This window comes from Leptidea sinapis, chromosome 46 (assembly GCF_905404315.1).
Source record: "Leptidea sinapis chromosome 46, ilLepSina1.1, whole genome shotgun sequence".
In the NCBI taxonomy this organism is placed as follows: domain Eukaryota; kingdom Metazoa; phylum Arthropoda; class Insecta; order Lepidoptera; family Pieridae; genus Leptidea; species Leptidea sinapis.
Genome location: NC_066310.1, coordinates 2,136,280 through 2,153,606, shown reverse-complemented (window position 1 = coordinate 2,153,606; position 17,327 = coordinate 2,136,280). Strand labels below are relative to the sequence as shown.

The following is a 17,327-nucleotide window of genomic DNA, read 5'->3' as shown; positions in this document are numbered from 1 at the left end:
TTTCACAGCATTATGTCATATGGTATATTATTGTACTGTACCTACAATATTTCTACCAGCTGAACGTATTACAATGCCGAATATACAACGCACACCCAACAAAGAGACAAACAAATGTTATGGGTCAGACTCAAGTATATCGGGAAAACAGGATAAGCAAGTTTCTATGGCTAAATGGGTAAATATGAGACAGCCCAAAAAGAAGCGAAGTAAGGAAGATACGGATTCAGACTCGAGTACCGTATCAGCCGATCCGATAAGGTATAAAAGCTGTCATCCAACCGATGCTCTAAGTGAAACTTTAAAAATGATCAAAGATGAAATGAAAAGCATGAACAGCATGCTGGCCTCAATGAAAGAAGAACAAGACACTCGTTTTTTAAGACTACAGTCAGAAATGGCTGACATAAAAAGCCTAATAAGTGAATTTAAAAATACGAACGTCAAAATTGAAAAATCCTTGGAGAACCTGCATTCTAAAACTGAGGAAACTGGAAACTTTCAATGTGCCGAAGTGACAAAAAAATGTGAGAGTAGAATGAAAGATATTATACAAAAAAATATTCACCTCGAGAAATGTAATAACGTGATGGAAGAACGGCTTGGAGCTCTTGAGCAAAAGGAACTAAAACTGAATTTAGAAATAGTGAATTTGAAAAAAATGAGTGATGAAAGTGTAATGCAGCAAACTATAAAAATTGCACAGAATCTGAAACTCGGCACAAGTGACATTGAAAATGCCTGGAGAGTGCGTGGCGAAAAAAACTTACGATCGAAAATAATAATTAGATTTAAAACAACAGCTGGCCGTAGTGAATGGTTAAAATGCCGTAAAACACCAATAACTATGCACACTTTGTACAACAATAATGACAACACACGAATCTATATTAATGAGCATCTGACCTATAATAATAATAATATATGTCATTTATTTCAGGCATTTTAAACCCATTACAGTTAATTGAATAAGATGTACTTAAAAATAAAATTGTATACACCACAGTACTTAATAATTAAATAACTTAAAACTAAGATTGCCCCAAAGGGGGGTTCGTACAAAAAGTAATGTACTGATAATACTATTTCCGGTTAATGTCACGATGCACCGAAAGCCAGTAATGGAGTATAGGATTCTCTGGGTGCTCAGAGCATACACTGAGAATTTCAGATTCGCGAATGCGAGACCAAAAAGCAGCAACTCGTGATCTTATCACTGCGAAATAATCGGGGACTCTGGCGTCGGCAAACATGCCCGACGCACTGCAATATTTGGGCAGTCTCATCAGAATACGGTATGCATTATTATACTGCACTCTGATGCTGCTTCGTGCAGTTTTAGTGCAGTTGACCCAAAGCTGACACGTGTGGAAGCATTGACAATATGCTCTAAATAGTGTCAGCGTCGCCTCAGGACTGCACCGTGCAAACCGGCGTGCGAGCATATTGCATCGAACAGCCAGAGCCCTCCGCTCGCGTTCTATATCTTCGCTATCACACAAATTCTCAGTTAGGATATGCCCCAAGTACCTGAATCGGTCCACTCTATCTATGGATACACCGTCTAAAAAGACCATCGGAATTCTCTCCAGACCTTTCTTAGCCGGAAACACCATCATTTGTGTTTTTTTACATTATATTTTAGGCTTAAAAGCACCATATCGTCAGCGTAGCTGAAGTTATTCACGCACGTTTTCCCTATATGACAGCCAACTCCGGCATTCCTAAGTTTCACAATCAGATCATTGACATAAAGGCTAAAGAGGTCCGGAGAGGTTAGCCCTCCTTGACGCACGCCGCACTCTAATCTAAAGTCATTAGAGATGGCGTCGCCCCATTTTAAATAATTTGTTTGGTTTTCGTACCAGTATCTCAACAGATCTACAGTTTTTTGCGGTACATTCGACCAGGTCAGTTTTGGCCATAGTAATTGGTAGTTTACCAGATCAAAAGCTCGGCTCAGATCTAAGAAGCATGCGTATACAGCGGTGTCCCTAGCTAACTGTCGATTTGAGAGCAAATATAGCAGAATCCGTTGAGAGACCGGGACGAAACCAAACTGCGCATCATCAATCAATAATATTAATAAATGGGCACATGACAATGGAATTATTATTAATATGGAAAAGACAAAATGTATGCCTATATTCTCACCATATAGTCAATATAAAGATATTAAAATTAAAATAATAGGACATAGTTACTCTTGCTTGCATAGTTCCTCACAAATATGTCAATGTAGTCTGTTGGAACAGGTGACGTCGTATAAATATCTAGGGCTCATTGTTGATAAAAATTTCTCATGGAATGCACATGTTAACTCAGTATGTTCGAAACTCCGCACAGTATTTGGTAAAATTTATCACTTAAAGTCATCGGTGAGTAAAAATATTTTGTACACCCTGTATCACTCTTTGGTCGAGGCAACAATTAGTTACGGATTGAGTAGCTATGGACTAACTTTTACTACGAATAAAAATAAAATCAAAACTTTGCAAATAAGAACATTAAAGCTCTTAGTGAACAGAAATACAAAAAACAAACTTAACGGGAACTATGAACGCTTGTTTAAAATATGTAATATTATTCCAATTGATAAAAAACATAACATTGACAAAAACATAATATTGATTTGATAATTTGCGAAACACGAGAATTACTGCCGACAAACTGCTGCGCAGTTTGGCAGAATAATATGTATACATCGCTTTGTTGTATCAGAAATAAATGGTTTAAAAAAAACTGTGAAAACGAGTCGTAGCAGGCAGATGTGCATTTGTTCCCAAATGGTAACTCAGACCTTTTTACCTGCCTACATTCTCGAAATGTACCCACACTCGTCTTAGAAATTACTATAAAAAACAATAATTTAGTAATAAGTTCTATAGAAAGGAAAACAGTGAGGAATGAATGAGCAAAATTGTAAGGACTTAACATTTTTTTTTAAAGAATGTATATACAATAGAAAAAACGATCATAAACATAAATTAAACATTTCGTTTTGACCGGATTCTCATGAGCATTGACGAACCAAGTATGGAGCACTGTAACATCGCTTTAAATGAATGAATTTAAAAAAAATCCTCAAAAGACTATCTACAAGATTGGTCTGAGGTATTTTTTTTGTAAAATGTATAAAAAAAAGTTGTAGAGCAAAAAAGAAATTTATCATAGAAATTTTCACACTTTTTTCCTTATAACTTCTTTAGTTTTAAACTAATTGTAAACTATGTATTTGTGTTCAATTAATAATAAATTTTCGTACAATTTTTATCTAGATTAAATGATAAGCATGGCTCCAACTGTTAATGTTACGGGTATTATGTTGTTTCATGCTCGCTTAAATGTCACTGCTTGTGGCGGCGACATGGGACGTGTCGTCCCCTTCCCTAAAATATGGTTGAGGGAGGCGATGGCTGGCTCATGCGTCATACTCGTAAACGGGCGCTGCTTAGGGTGGCAGGAGGATCCTGTTGCCGGAGACTCGGTTTCATATTCTTAAAAGTTATTGTGTATATATATATGTATGGATATATATATTTATTTATAATCGCTTATAAAATGCTCACAGAATACCTTTATTTATTTACGGTGTGTGTGGATGATGCAGCTACTGTATTCAATAACTTTCGTATTAATTTACATTTACTTTTTTGACTTACTCGTGTAAGACATTGACTATTTGACGTTTGAGTATGTTTGTTGCATCATTTTACATATTATATTGTAATTGAAATGATTTGTAAATGGATGTTAATGTAAATCTTGATATAAAAGAGTGCCAATGAGTTTCTTGCTACTTCTTCTCATTAGCTTCAACCCTCTACGAGGTAGCGGTAGTTCAATAAGATTTTTTTTTACATTCATAAGTGTCATTTCTATGACTAACTGATTTGATATGATTTGATTGACCCACGGGTAAATTTATTTTATTCCAATTAAACATTACATAATTTCTTTCTCGTGTTTCTGTCTTTAAATGCTATCAATCATAAGATACCAACATAATAGCTTTAATGGTAACAGCACTTTTATAATAAATTCCCAACCACTGTTCAAGCAATATCTATAAATAAATTTAATTATTTTATAAAATATGTCTCTGTCGTAAATTCTACTACTCCACAGCTGAATATTTAAGTGATTGGACAGCCTGGGACTAGATTATGATTATTTTGTTGCAATAACAATGACAGTACAATATTGTATATTGTTAAATGAGCGCAAAAAAGAATGCTGGGAGAGTTTCTTCCGCCGCTTCTTCTCTCTCAGAACTCCATTTGTTTCCGAAGCATTGGTAGTAGAATACATTTTGAGAAAATAAATGCCTTTTAATCATATTTAAACAGGTTTTTGACAAAACCTTAAGATATTTAGAAAAACAGGACGTGTAGACTTCACATTCTGAAATTTAATTGTGGTTTCTTGATACAGTAACAGTAATTACAACTTACGTTTTTAACGACGTGTGCACACGTGACCACGTACCCTCCGCCGAGGTAGACGCCTGCACCCCACGCAGAGCCGCACCGCACTAGCATGGTGACACGGTCGATACGATCTGCACACATCAACACAGATATTAATTTAACTCAGGACGGTGGAGTAGACGGAGAAATATAGACGAACTTGAAATTTAAAGACGAAGAGATCTAGAAAAAAAAGAAGGACGATAAGAAGATAACTGTGTTAATGTTGGGTGTCAACAATTTATTGAAGTAGATCCAAATGTTTTGAGTTTTCTTTAGTGTTAATTCTGCTAATATTTGTCTTTAAACAATTCGACACGTGTTTCGCCTCTACACGAAGCGTCCTCAGGAGATGTTGACTCGTCAAACTCTGGCACGAGACAACAACAAACAAACAACAAAAAAGAGTCTGGTCAAAACATTTAGATACAGTATTTTTTAACCTATACGACACTTGTAGCTATGAGTTTACTCTGACCTCAAAGTCCTCTCTCGAAATTGAAAGGCAAGATATAACAAAATACAAAAAACGTGATAATTAAAACAGACATAATTTTGATAAAGAGAAGTGGCAGAAGTTACGAACGCCATTCAACAAAGAGTTGACCCAAACATTCGATTGGCCTTTTCTAACTGCGGTGGGCAACCTAACGCTACAGGGTACCACAGATAGCAATATTCTGAGTGAGAATATTAAAAAGGATATCAATAACAATGTGAGAAATTTATTATTAATTACGTTCCACATCTAACCCTCAAAATTCTGACACGGTGCCAGGCCTTCACGTATCACAGAATCACAGCCTACACCACTTACAAAGATAATCAAAGCCAATCGGCTACGTGCTTCTCTTTACGAGACCGAAAAGGTCGCCAAACGGGGATATCAACCGTTGAACGCAACGGTAAAGGAAATATTCGATTGTTTACTACTAGAATATACGAACATAGCCCTAATCTTTTTAGGGAAAATCAAAATAAGTCAAGTATAGTCTCAAACTTTTACCGTCCATCTTGATGATACCATCACATCGGGACAGATGATTTACGGCCGTTTTCAATAACGCATCTCTAGTTACGGATACATTGCTGTCACCGTTTAATGACAAGATCTTATCTGTATATAGTTATCTCCAATATTAGTTATAGTCCAATGCTATCTGTCGTAAGGTTATTGAAATGTAAGTAAGCGTAAAAGGATAAATTTGTCTACCTCTAGTAAGTTAAACTAAGGATGGATAGGTTATTGAAAACTGTCGTTAAAATCCTTTAATTTCTACTTACCAAGTATAGCAGCGTGCAGCGGCGAGGGTAGTGCGCGCGCAGCGGCCTCAGGGGACACCCGCAACTTGGCAGCCAGCACGGAGCGTAGTGGCGCCGCCAGAGTGAGGCCCACCCACTCGCCGCGACACCAGGACAGGCTGCATACCACCGCACCCACTAGCTGTCTCCTGCCATCACATCACACTATATTACATCATTTTTTATGGGCTAGGGCTATAGACACTGCTATACTATCGGATGTGTTGCATTCTTTGCCCATCTCAGGTTGTGGCTTCATCTATAGGTTCTACTTTACAGTTGATAACCTGCTCAATTGCATATTCTGAGAGTTTAACAAAGCATACAAGATTTTATGACGATATCTCACTCGAACGGTTAGCTCAGTTGGTTATAGCACCGGCACGGAACGCCGGAGGTCGTGGGTTCAAGTCCCGCATCGCTCATAAAATTTTGTTTTTCAAATTTTATTTGTGTATTAATCCTAGAAGTGAGGGTTATCACCTTAAAAACAACAAATTGTTTAGACTTATAAGAGCGACATCTCTAGTCAATTTCCAAACATTGGGGTTGAGCAGGTTATCAACTGTAAAGTAGATCCTGTAGATGAAGCCACAACCTGAGAGTTGAACAAAGCATACAAGATTTTATGACGATACGTCACTCGAACGGTTAGCTCAGTTGTTTAGAGCACCGGCGCGGAACGCTGGAGGTTCGAGTTCCGCATCGTTCATAACATTTTGTTTTCCAAATTTTATTTGTGTATTAATCCTAGAAGTGAGGGTTATCACTTTAAAAACATAACAAATTATCAATAAAAATGCTGGAAAATTCATCTCAGCGTACATTACCCAATCAATCTGAATTGTATTGAAAAGAGGACAGGTTATTGTTAGAGGGTACAACATTCGAAGTATAAGAATTTTCATGAAAGGGTTTATTTGAATAGAATCAAAGTAGTAAGATTGGAGGAATTTGAACTGTACGTAATACGCAAGCATGTGAAGCAAGAAATGTAATAATTCATTTCATCATCAGCCGGAAGATGTTCCAGTGCTGGACAGAGGCCTCCCCCAAAGATCTCGATGACGATGAATCCTGCGCTACCCACATCCATTGTATTCCGTCAATAATTAATAATAATTCATTTATCCCTACAAAACTCACAGGTACGTCTATTGAGAAATTACTTTAGAATTAATGTGGTAAACTGTTAGCTTAAAGATTCTCTCATGAAGCTAAGAAGGCGGAAAACCGAGTAGTGCGTGTATGAGTATGAAGGAATGTATAAACAATATCCAGCCAATGAGGCATTTAGTACATCAGCTGGTGATACTATGGCAGCCTGTTTCCCATACACTTGTAGAGCAATTTCGGAGATACTTTTTCAGCGGTAGATATAAGAACCTAGAGAATGAATAAAAAAAAATTAAGTCATAGAAGCGACAAATGTTTCATAAATACCAATTTACCACATCAAATTAACTTTTAACCCTCAGTCTTATTCTTAGGACAGTAAGGTAAACATACGTTGGTCCCTCTGTGAAGACAGGTCCACCTTCGGAGCCTAGGGCTGTTGCCGCATCAGTGAGGAGCAGCGACGGTCTTTTGCCAACAAGGCCACAAACCGTACCGGTGGTGACGGCATTTAAAAATACCTGGAATATGATCAAAGTTAAGCAATATAATATTATGATATAGGTTATACCAGTGGGAGGCTCCTTTGCACAGGATGCCGGCTAGATTATGGATACCACAACGGCGTCTATTTCTGCCGTGAAGCAGTAAAGTGTAAACATCACTGTGTTTCGTACTGAAGGGCGCCGTAGCTAGTGAAATTACTGGGCAAATGAGACTTAACATCTTATGTCTCAAGGTGACGAGCGCAATTGTAGTGCCGCTCAGAATTTTTGGGTTTTTCAATAATCCTGAGCGGCACTGTATTGTAATGGGTAGAGCGTATCAATTACCATTAGCTGAACGTTCTTCTCGTCTCGTCCCTTATTGTCATAAAAAAAAAGCAACAGTCAGTAAACAAAGAGCAAAATAACAATAAATACGTGGTTTTAATTAATTTATAAGTACCTATATTGTATTGCCTTTATGGATATCTTTTATTTATTTAATCAATATACAAGACATCATTACAGGACAACATAATGCGATCCTTATAAACAGAATAAGTGCTTCCAGAGTGCAGAAGTGTGAATGAACACAAATCCTCCGATCTCCAACAACTCTTCCGGATGCCTGTAGCAATTTGAAATGGCGCCTGATTTCTGGGATGGTCTGGCCTGGTTGGGGTAAGAAGACGAACGGACACGCATAATGGCCCAGTCAACAGGCTAAGCTGGCTGCGTAACAGCCCAGTAAAACTAACTAAGTAATTTGTCCAGTGGCGTAGCGTGCCTTTGCAGGGCCCCGTATAAAAGTTTACCTGGAGGCCCTTGTGAAGGATAAAATGTCTCACAAAAGAAAAAAGTTTTTGCTTAAAATTAAAAGAAATATTTGTTCATCATAACCTGTCAGTTTTTCCAAAATTTGAACAAACAAACCAAATCCTTGCCTTTTTTCGGCAAGCAGCAAAACTTTTTATTCATTTTTGCTTACGCACGTCGGGGGCCTGGTTTTGTACGGTTTTTTAATTGGTACGGCAGATACGGTGGTAGCTACGTCCCTGACATTGTCCTATAAGAGTTTGTCACAAATGAAGGGCTTGTCCCTTTAATTTAATTTGCGGGGATTATGATATGCACTTTTGTATCATAGTTCTTACAGCTCCAGAATCAAACCGTCAACGTTTTTGCGACTCCACTGGTGTTGTTGCAAGAGAAATTGTTAATTTTTGTTGCTTACCGTATTATTTGTCCTCTTTTCCATGAAGATGAAATTAACCTGTAATCTGTATTACGGTACAATATCCTTTGTGTGTAAGTCTGACTTTCACTGTATTGGTAATTTTATGATGCGTTGTGACTCATATCATCATATTGTCCGAGATTAAAATATGAGTCGTTCCATCTGCTCGTATTATACTTAATTCCCATAAAAAATGCACAGAATACATTTTTTTATTCCAACGAAATAATCTTATAACTATATTTACAATACTTTGATTACATTAAATTTAAACAAGGGTTACGGGGAAGTGTACCAATAATTTTCAAGAATTATCAAGCAATTCAGTTGGATAGCTAGGCCATTGACCAAAACAGCTGCCAGCGCTTGGGTTTCCAGTAGCCTTATTGAGGCGCGAAGAAAGTACTTTGTACATTCTCCGCACTTCTTGGCCCCACGGACAAGGTGTCTTGACACTAATCGACACAAAGATGTAATATTTGCGACGTTTGCTGTCTTCGGCAGTCGAAGCAGCAGCCCCAGCACCAAGGGAAGTGACTTGGACATGAGAAGGAGCCAGTGTGTCAACGCTAGTCGCGTCCTCCACCAGCCTGCATCCTTCCACGTCCTCAAGCCACCAAGGCCATTCATTTAGTTGGTCGGTCGGCTCACTCACATAACACTTACCTCACATCCAAAGGGCGTGGAGTGAACGTGGATGTTGGCGCCTCGCTCGGGGGGTGCGCGGACCATGTCGAACAGCTCCGACAGAGGGCGTAGAGTCTTCAGACCTGGAACAAAATATCAGAGATTAACATGGGACGCCTACTCAGGACCATACTGTGTTATTTTCTATATTTTTAGTATACATAGTTAACAATTTACATTACTGCTTAGATCATTTATACAACTAGATAGACTATAACAGATGTGAAAATCGAAAAAAATTGAGTTTTGAAGTAACCTCTATTTTGAGCAATTCACTCATGACTCACATTAACACAAAGTGTCATACAAATAGCAATTGTAAGACGGAGTTTGTCACGCACACTTAAAAGTTCAAAAAGTGATTTTGAATAATATATATATATATATATTTGAATTTGAATTAGGTTTTCTTTCCTATCTTGCTGTATGCCCATATAATATATTTAACACATAATAAGTATATGTGTCAGATACGAAAACTTTTTCATGTAGCCTCGTGAGTTTGACTTAGACATTAACGTCACGTCATAAATATTGCCATTAGGTACTTGAGGAATATGTTTCCGTGATGTCGTGTGATTGTAAAGAGGAACAGAAAAAAGGGAGGGAAGGAATATCACGCACCTATTATGGATACTACGACACGCCTGAAGGGTGTAATATTGACAAAAAGGTACGCGATTCTGATGCTGGATCCATCCCCACGAAAATATGTAGTCGCTTTTATGGAGGGGAAAACTTTAGTCATGTAGAATCATTGATGGAAGTAGAATACACAAATTTAGTCTGGTGTAGATCATGACAAACCAAATCATAAAATCAACCTCCCTCCAAATATATTGAGTTATCAAGTCTTGGATTTCTATTTTTGCCACAAGAATTAGTAATAGAAACTACCACCACGGCGCTTCCAGCAGATGGTTAATTTGATTTCGATAATGATAAAGATTACTTTGACTTGTGAGGTTAGATATACCAGCTGTACGTCGATCAAGCGCCGGATAAGATTTCATAATCCCATATAAAAGACCATTATGAGTTTGTTCTTTTCGCATCGCACGATAGTCTTCTATTCCAGCTGATCTGCTGATTTTATTGATGTTTCAATGATAATGTTTCAGATGATGAGCCTGGCTCGATACGGGGCTGCCATCGGAGCCATCATTTCAACGTACGATGTTCTGATGTACTCTAGAGCTGTCGGTTTTATACCTATGCTTAAACGGTGACAGTTTATTTTTATTAGTTATTTAATAATTTAATGTAATCTGTAAAAAACTTTGTTGATTGCTAGAAATGTCTGAGAAATGTTCTAGCTGTGTTTGGGTTGCCAGGTTGGTTCGTATATTTTTTAGATGGGTGCTGATGGTTCGTGGATATCTTCGCAAGCCTGCTTAAACGGATAAACTTGTATACCTAACTAGCTGACCCAGCAAACGTTGTATTGCCAATTAAAGTAATAAACAAAAAATCAATAATTAAAATTTTTGGAGTATAAAAATAGTTGGACGACCGATTCTCAGACCTACCAAATATTATATCGTACATAAAATTTATCGTACTACAATTATTGTATTCGATTGCCATCTTGCAACCCTATTGCCGATCTGTGGATGGAACAGAATAATATAAAAATCGCGATTGAAAAACCGTGAAAATTTGAAGTTGTATTTATTTTTCAATGCTGAATCGTAATAAAATAAAATAAAAAAATTGTCAAAAAAAAGTATTTAGGGGTGGGGTCAACCTTATCATTTAGGGGTATGAAAAATGATGTTGGTCGATCAGACCTATCCGATATGCACCCATAATTTCATGTAAATCGGCTTAGCCGTTTCGGAGGAGTTTGGTAACAAACACCGCGACACGAAAATTTTATATGTATATTAGATTAAAAAAAAACAAATAACCAAAAACTATTGCTTGCTTAATGATTTTCCAACATTCTGAGGATAAGGCTACATAAAATTATAAAACAAAATAATGGTTACAAAAAATACAAGATAACCGTCTCTATAATATCCTTTTTCCAGTTTAGTTTCTATCCAAACCCGATTGTCGACAGGTTCGTTCTACTGCTTAGCACGTTTATTCACTTTCACGACAATATCATACAGGTAATTTTGTTAATCGGATGTACACTTTTGACGATAACCTCCACACAAACTATAGCTAAATTAGTATAGATAAATTAGAACACCGCTTGGCCATTCAACGCTATGAGGACTGTCAGGGTTATGGTGTGAATTGTTGACAGATACATGTTTCACTCGGGGTCGCTGATGCTGATGGGAGCCACATTCGCTGCAGTGGCGAACGGAGCGCTGCTGTTCAGGAAGAAGGACGACCATCTCAACTATTTCCTAGGTGTGTATTTAAATGAAAGTAGTGAATGTTTTTTTTATATGATAGGGGGCAAACGGGCAAGAGGGGGGATGGGGAGAGGTGAGGCAACCGCCCATGGTCATCCGCAACAAAATTTCTTGCTTTTTTCTTGAAGGTCCCTAAGTCGTATCTGTTCGGGAAGACCGCAGCTGGTAGTTGATTTTATAACGAGGCGGTACTCAAACGGTTAGCTCAGTAGATTAGAGCACCGGCACGGAACGCCGGAGGTCGGGGGTTCGAATCCCGCAGCGTTCATAAAATTTTGCTTTTCAAATTTTATTTGTATATTAGAAGGAAGAAGTGAGGGTTATCACTTTAAAAAAACATAACATATTGTTTATATTGACAAGAGCGACATCTCAAGTCAATTTCCTAATATGCAAATATTGCGTTTGAGCAGGTTATGAACTGTAAAGTAGATCCTGTAAATGAAGCCACAACCTGAGTGTTGAACAAAGCAAACAGAATTTTATAACGAGGCGGTACTCGAACGGTTAGCTCAGTTGGTTAGAGCACCGGCACGGCACGCCGGAGGTCGTGGGATCGAATCCCGCATCGTTCATAAAATTTTGTTTTTCAAAATTTATTTGTGTATTAATCCCTGATACTTGTCCTGAAAACCATAAACATTTCTTTTCAAACTTTCCCTCTTTACGCACATCCGTGATGTGCGCCATCTGGCGATGTGTCAGAAAAAACTCTTAATGGCCGCGTGCGTAACCGCATCGTCGCTTGTGAAAAATATAGAACACTAAGGTCTTAGATCGATCAATCGCCCGGAATATTGTGTACGTACAAGTTATAGTGCCGGATTTACCAGAAATTATATAGGTTCTCCAAAACATTAACCCCCTTATTCATAATGGTCCGCTAACTTAAAACAGCCGCTAAGGAGTGTTTTTTCTCATTCTGACTTAGGTCAATAGAAGAAGACGGAGTGAGAATTAGCAATGCTTTAAGTTAGCAGACTATTATGAATAAGGGGGTTAGTGTACATCTGAATTTTTAAAAGAAGTGTACTCCTGTCTGGTGAGTATTCCTTTCAAAACTTCCAGTTTTGTCGCCACTACATTTATTCTTATTTGAAGCCAACTAGGTTTTGATATTCGTTGTTTCGGTGACTTACTTAGGTAATCCCTACTAATATTATAAACGAGAATGTAAGTTTGTTTGTTACGCTTTCACCACCGAACCGATTTTGATAAAATTTAGTACGGAGATAGACTAGAGCTAGGAAAAGAACATGGCTACCTTTTATTGCAAAAAAATAAATGGAGGGGTTGAAATAGGGGATGGCAGTTTGGTCATTCGTCATTATCGAAGACAAAACAATGAAACTTTGTATTTAGGCACTTGATAAGAAATAATTTAAAAGCATTTGTTCGAGCATTTTTTAAACTTTGACCTACGTGGGGATGAAATAGGAGATTAAAGTTCACAGGGAAATACTATTAAAGACAAGGGATATGCGCTGTGTCATAGAAGAGCTCTGTCAGCAGCGGAAAGAGCAGTTTGTATGTGTATTATTTGAAACCCATCCAAAAAAAAATAAAAATTGCCCAAAGTAATTATTCAACGCCGACGAAGTCGCGGGTAAAATCTAGTCTTCATGTATCAACATTGATTGTATCCTGTGGTAGGTGGGTTCGCGTGTGGGCCCATCATGGCGTATTACTTCGGCACCAACCACATGTACGTGGTGGGGGGTCTGTTCGCCGGAGCCGTCGCGGCCGTCCAGAAGGAGGCCCTGGTACATGGACACCAGCTGGTGCCGCATGTACAAGGTCACATGGGGCTTGTCAACAGCTGGAGAAACGACTTCACCTTGTTAGCGGATCCAAGAGACGGTTAGTCCTAACGCCACAAGAATTACAAAAGCCGGGCTTTTTATGACAAGCATGTCGCATCCGCTATGAAACACCTTGAAGAAACTACTTGAAACTCCACTGAGACGATTAAGTAATACTTATTTACTAAATAATTGTGTTGGTGGTAGATGTGTTTAAGTAATAAATTCCGGCGTACATTGAGAAACAACCAGCACTCAAAATATTGTCTATAGCATGTTACAAAATATATATAATACTTGCTGACTCAGCAAACTTTGCATTGCCATATAAAGTAATTAAAAAAAAGTTCAATAATTAAAATTTATGGAGTAGGTATAAAAAATAGATGACGAACGATTCTTAGACCGACCAAATATATCGTAGGTACATAAAATTTGTCGTACTACAATTTTATTATTGTATTCGATTGTCATCTTGCAACCCTATTGCGGATCTGTGGATGGAACAGAATAATTTTAAAATCGCGATACAAAAATAGATGTTGATCGTAGACAGAACAAAATTTTAAGTTGTTTGTATTTTTTAATGCTGAATCATAATAAAATAAAAATAAAAAAAATGTCTTTGGGGCGGGTCACCCATATCATTTAGAGGTATGAAAAATAGATGTGTGCACCTTTCCGATATGCACACACAATTTCATTCAAATCGGTTATGCCGTTTCGGAGGAGTTTGATAACAAACACTGGGACACGTGAATTTTATATATTAGATAACACTATGAAGGTATACAGACTATAATAAGAGATACGACTTTAATATATATATAAGTTCGGATACAGGGTATGTCCGGATGATTCAAAGTTTAACTTTTTATTTGTTTACTGTCAACGCAGAAGGGCCAGAACAAGATGACATTTCGCGCTGTGTTTAGAAGTTATTTAAATTATCCGGACTTACCCTGTGTCAGAAGTACCCTGTAGCACCTTATAAGTTTTTATTATTTTCAGAAATGCAACACACGTGCGACAAGAAGAATTAACTTTAACAATTAAGAGTGTATTAATGTCACTTTTTTTCTTCTATTTATTCATTCTGTCATAATCTCAATAGAAGGAGATTTCATAACAATACTTTTTATTTAACACGGTAAGCATGTGGCCACCTCATGTAAAGTAATACTAGTGACAACATGAACTGAATCGTACCGCAAACACCTATATAGTATCGTACCTCGAAGATATATCAACATCGCAAACAACACTGCGTCTCATGGGTTCATATGAGTCAGTGGATGTCTTGAACTACACCGGAACCCACAGGCGTGTCACTCGGCACTTTAGAGCGAAATCATTACTACCGGCGATTGGGATCCTCGATGCAGGCTCTCGGTCGGTTCACTAATGGCTATTCCCAATATTCAGTCTATCTCCGGTTGTGGCCTACGTGAGATAAAAAATTGTAACTATCGTTGACTTTTCTGTCCCAATAAACTTATCGAAGGTAACTCATCTTATCCGTACACGCTGTCTATCAATGGGACGACGTATAGCTTACCAGGGATACAAGTTTGTTTGGAAATTGCAACAGTGAACTGGCGATAAGAATGACTTATCGGGTATATTGGGGCAGCTACAGATTATTGACAGCTGATTACTAACAGTAGAAGGTAGTAATTTATCTCTATCTGTAGATAGTATATTGGGAACGGCCGTGAGTAACAATTAGTCGGAAAAAGTCTTCTCGCATAAAGTCTGTATACACTTGTAATAAAATCTCTTTGACTGACCTGTTTGTATCTGCCAGGTTTTGATAATATTAAAAAGGTTACATTTAAAACAAACCAGCAATTTTTATTGAAGAAAGGAACAAAACAACGCAAGCCGCGAAAAAATTACATTGACCCAATGCAGTTTTACTAAGAGTAGCACAAAGTTCGATGCCATCTTTGAAAAAGCAGAGCAAAATCGGCATATCAATGGTTACGAAATAACTGAAGATCTAAGAATTGACCAAAAACAGTTTTGCCCCATTTGAAATACATAAAACAGCTCGATATTCGGGTTTCACACTAGCTCAATGAAATAACCCTAATGTACCGTGCACCCTTTTTCGATTCTTTTTCCCCAATATTCTATCGGAGTAAATCTCTTCTCAAACTTGGAGAAGTGTGAAAAATTGGCGTGGGCCCACACTTCATACACCTCTTCTTGTTCTGAGTGCGTGATTCTGAGAAATAATGGTAATTACTGCGTTGCGATTTAGTGCTACTCGAGTTATTTCGTCTTATCCCTTATTTTTTTTATGGAATAGGAGGACAAACGAGCGTACGGGTCACCTGGTGTTAAGTGATCACCGCCGCCCACATTCTCTTGCAACACCAGAGGAATCACAAGAGCGTTGCCGGCCTTTAAGGAAGGTGTACGCGCTTTTTTTGAAGGTACCCATGTCGTATCGTCCCGGAAATACCGCACAAGGAGGCTCATTCCACAGCTTTGTAGTACGAGGGAGAAAGCTTCATGAAAACCGCACTGTGGAGGACCGCCACACATCCAGATGGTGGGGATGATATCCTAACTTGTGGCGTGTCGTGCGAAGGTGAAATTCGGCGGCAGGAATCAGGTTAAACAGCTCTTCGGAACACTCCCCGTGATAAATGCGGTAGAAGACACACAATGAAGCGACGTCTCTACGCAACGCCAAGTGATCCAGCCGTTTACAGAGCGCTGAGTCCCCGACAATTCGAGCTGCTCTACGTTGCACGCGGTCAAATGGATCGAGCAGATACTGGGGTGCACCAGACCAGAGATGACAGCAATACTCCATGTGTGGCCGGACCTGCGCTTTGTAGAGCGCTAGAATGTGGGCCGGCTTGAAGTATTGCCGTGCTCTATTGATGACACCCAGCTTCTTCGAAGCCAATTTGGCTTTGCCCTCCAGATGGCCACGGAATTGGCAATCGCTCGAGATTTCGAGACCCAGTATTCCGATACTAGGCGCGGTTTTAAGAGAAGTGTTCTCGAAGAGCGGTGATACGACAAATGGGGTTTTTTTAGTGGTAAACGCGCAAACTTGAGTCTTCTGGGGATTAAATTGGACAAGGTTCAATTTACCCCATTCCGCGACCTTCTCGAGAGAGGACTCGATAGAAGACACAAGTTTCTCCCGGCACTGGTCGACGATTTCCCGAGAGAGACCTGCATGGCCCGTGTATACGGCATCACCAGTGCTATGCATGTTGGAGGTGTCCAACATATCATTGATATGCAGAAGAAACAGCGTAGGAGATAGCACACAGCCTTGGGGCACTCCAGCATTCACGGGCTTCGGGTTCGAGCAATATCCGTCGACAACGACCTGTATGCTACGCCCAGTGAGGAAGCTGGAGGTCCACTTGCACAAGCTCTGGGGAAGCCCAAATGATGGAAGTTTTGAGAGGAGCGCCCTGTGCCATATAAGATCAAAGGCCTTCGCTATATCCAGGCTAACTGCCAGGCCTTCCCCCTTGCTTTCAATAGCCGCCGCCCATCTATGTGTTAGGTATACCAGAAGATCACCTGCCGACCGTCCATGGCGAAACCCGTACTGTCGGTCGTTGATCAACTGGTGACCCTCTAGGTATACTAAAAGCTGGCGGCTAATTATGCTCTCCATGATTTTGGAGAACAGGGAGGTGATAGCAATAGGCCTGTAGTTCGCCGGATCCGTCCTGTCCTTATTGTCCTTAGGGACAAGTCCTGTTACTTTATTAACTAGATAGATACGAGCTTAACGTTGGAAGATCTACCAATTATTTTCAGTTCTCAAGTGTGACATGTCTTGTGTCCAAGAATTGTGATTTCTACCATAATATACG

The 17,327-nt window shown here is 38.9% G+C and overlaps 2 protein-coding genes and 1 non-coding gene across 3 annotated transcripts in view; 2 read left to right on the top strand and 1 right to left on the bottom strand.

Annotated features, from left to right (window-relative positions):
- LOC126977958 (peroxisomal leader peptide-processing protease-like) overlaps positions 1–17,327 on the bottom strand; it is a 50,228-nt gene that overhangs the window by 7,344 nt on the left and 25,557 nt on the right. The window contains exons 4-7 of the mRNA XM_050826667.1: positions 9,276–9,379; positions 7,281–7,408; positions 5,754–5,920; positions 4,455–4,561 (exon numbers count right to left, since the gene is read on the bottom strand). Coding sequence (XP_050682624.1) covers positions 4,455–4,561; positions 5,754–5,920; positions 7,281–7,408; positions 9,276–9,379 — 506 coding nt within the window. The remainder of the gene's footprint in view (positions 1–4,454; positions 4,562–5,753; positions 5,921–7,280; positions 7,409–9,275; positions 9,380–17,327) is intronic.
- On the top strand, positions 9,828–15,303 carry LOC126978018 (NADH dehydrogenase [ubiquinone] 1 alpha subcomplex subunit 11-like). The gene is made up of 5 exons (XM_050826753.1): positions 9,828–9,969; positions 10,418–10,521; positions 11,554–11,663; positions 13,322–13,528; positions 14,482–15,303. Exons 1-5 carry the CDS (start codon positions 9,865–9,867, stop codon positions 14,511–14,513), a joined length of 558 nt encoding a protein of 185 aa, XP_050682710.1. The 5' UTR covers positions 9,828–9,864; the 3' UTR covers positions 14,514–15,303.
- Positions 12,170–12,243, top strand: Trnaa-ggc (transfer RNA alanine (anticodon GGC)). Its single transcript has one exon. It is a non-coding gene; the product is annotated as a tRNA-Ala (tRNA).

Excerpts from the sequence above, each read along its gene's own strand:
- LOC126978018 (XM_050826753.1), top strand. The coding sequence starts at position 9,865 with ATGTCGTGTGATTGTAAAGAGGAACAGAAAAAAGGGAGGGAAGGAATA. Across the intron at positions 10,522-11,553 it reads TTTATACCTATGCTTAAACG|ATACATGTTTCACTCGGGGT; the intron begins GTGACAGTTTAT and ends AATTGTTGACAG. Across the intron at positions 11,664-13,321 it reads CCATCTCAACTATTTCCTAG|GTGGGTTCGCGTGTGGGCCC; the intron begins GTGTGTATTTAA and ends ATCCTGTGGTAG.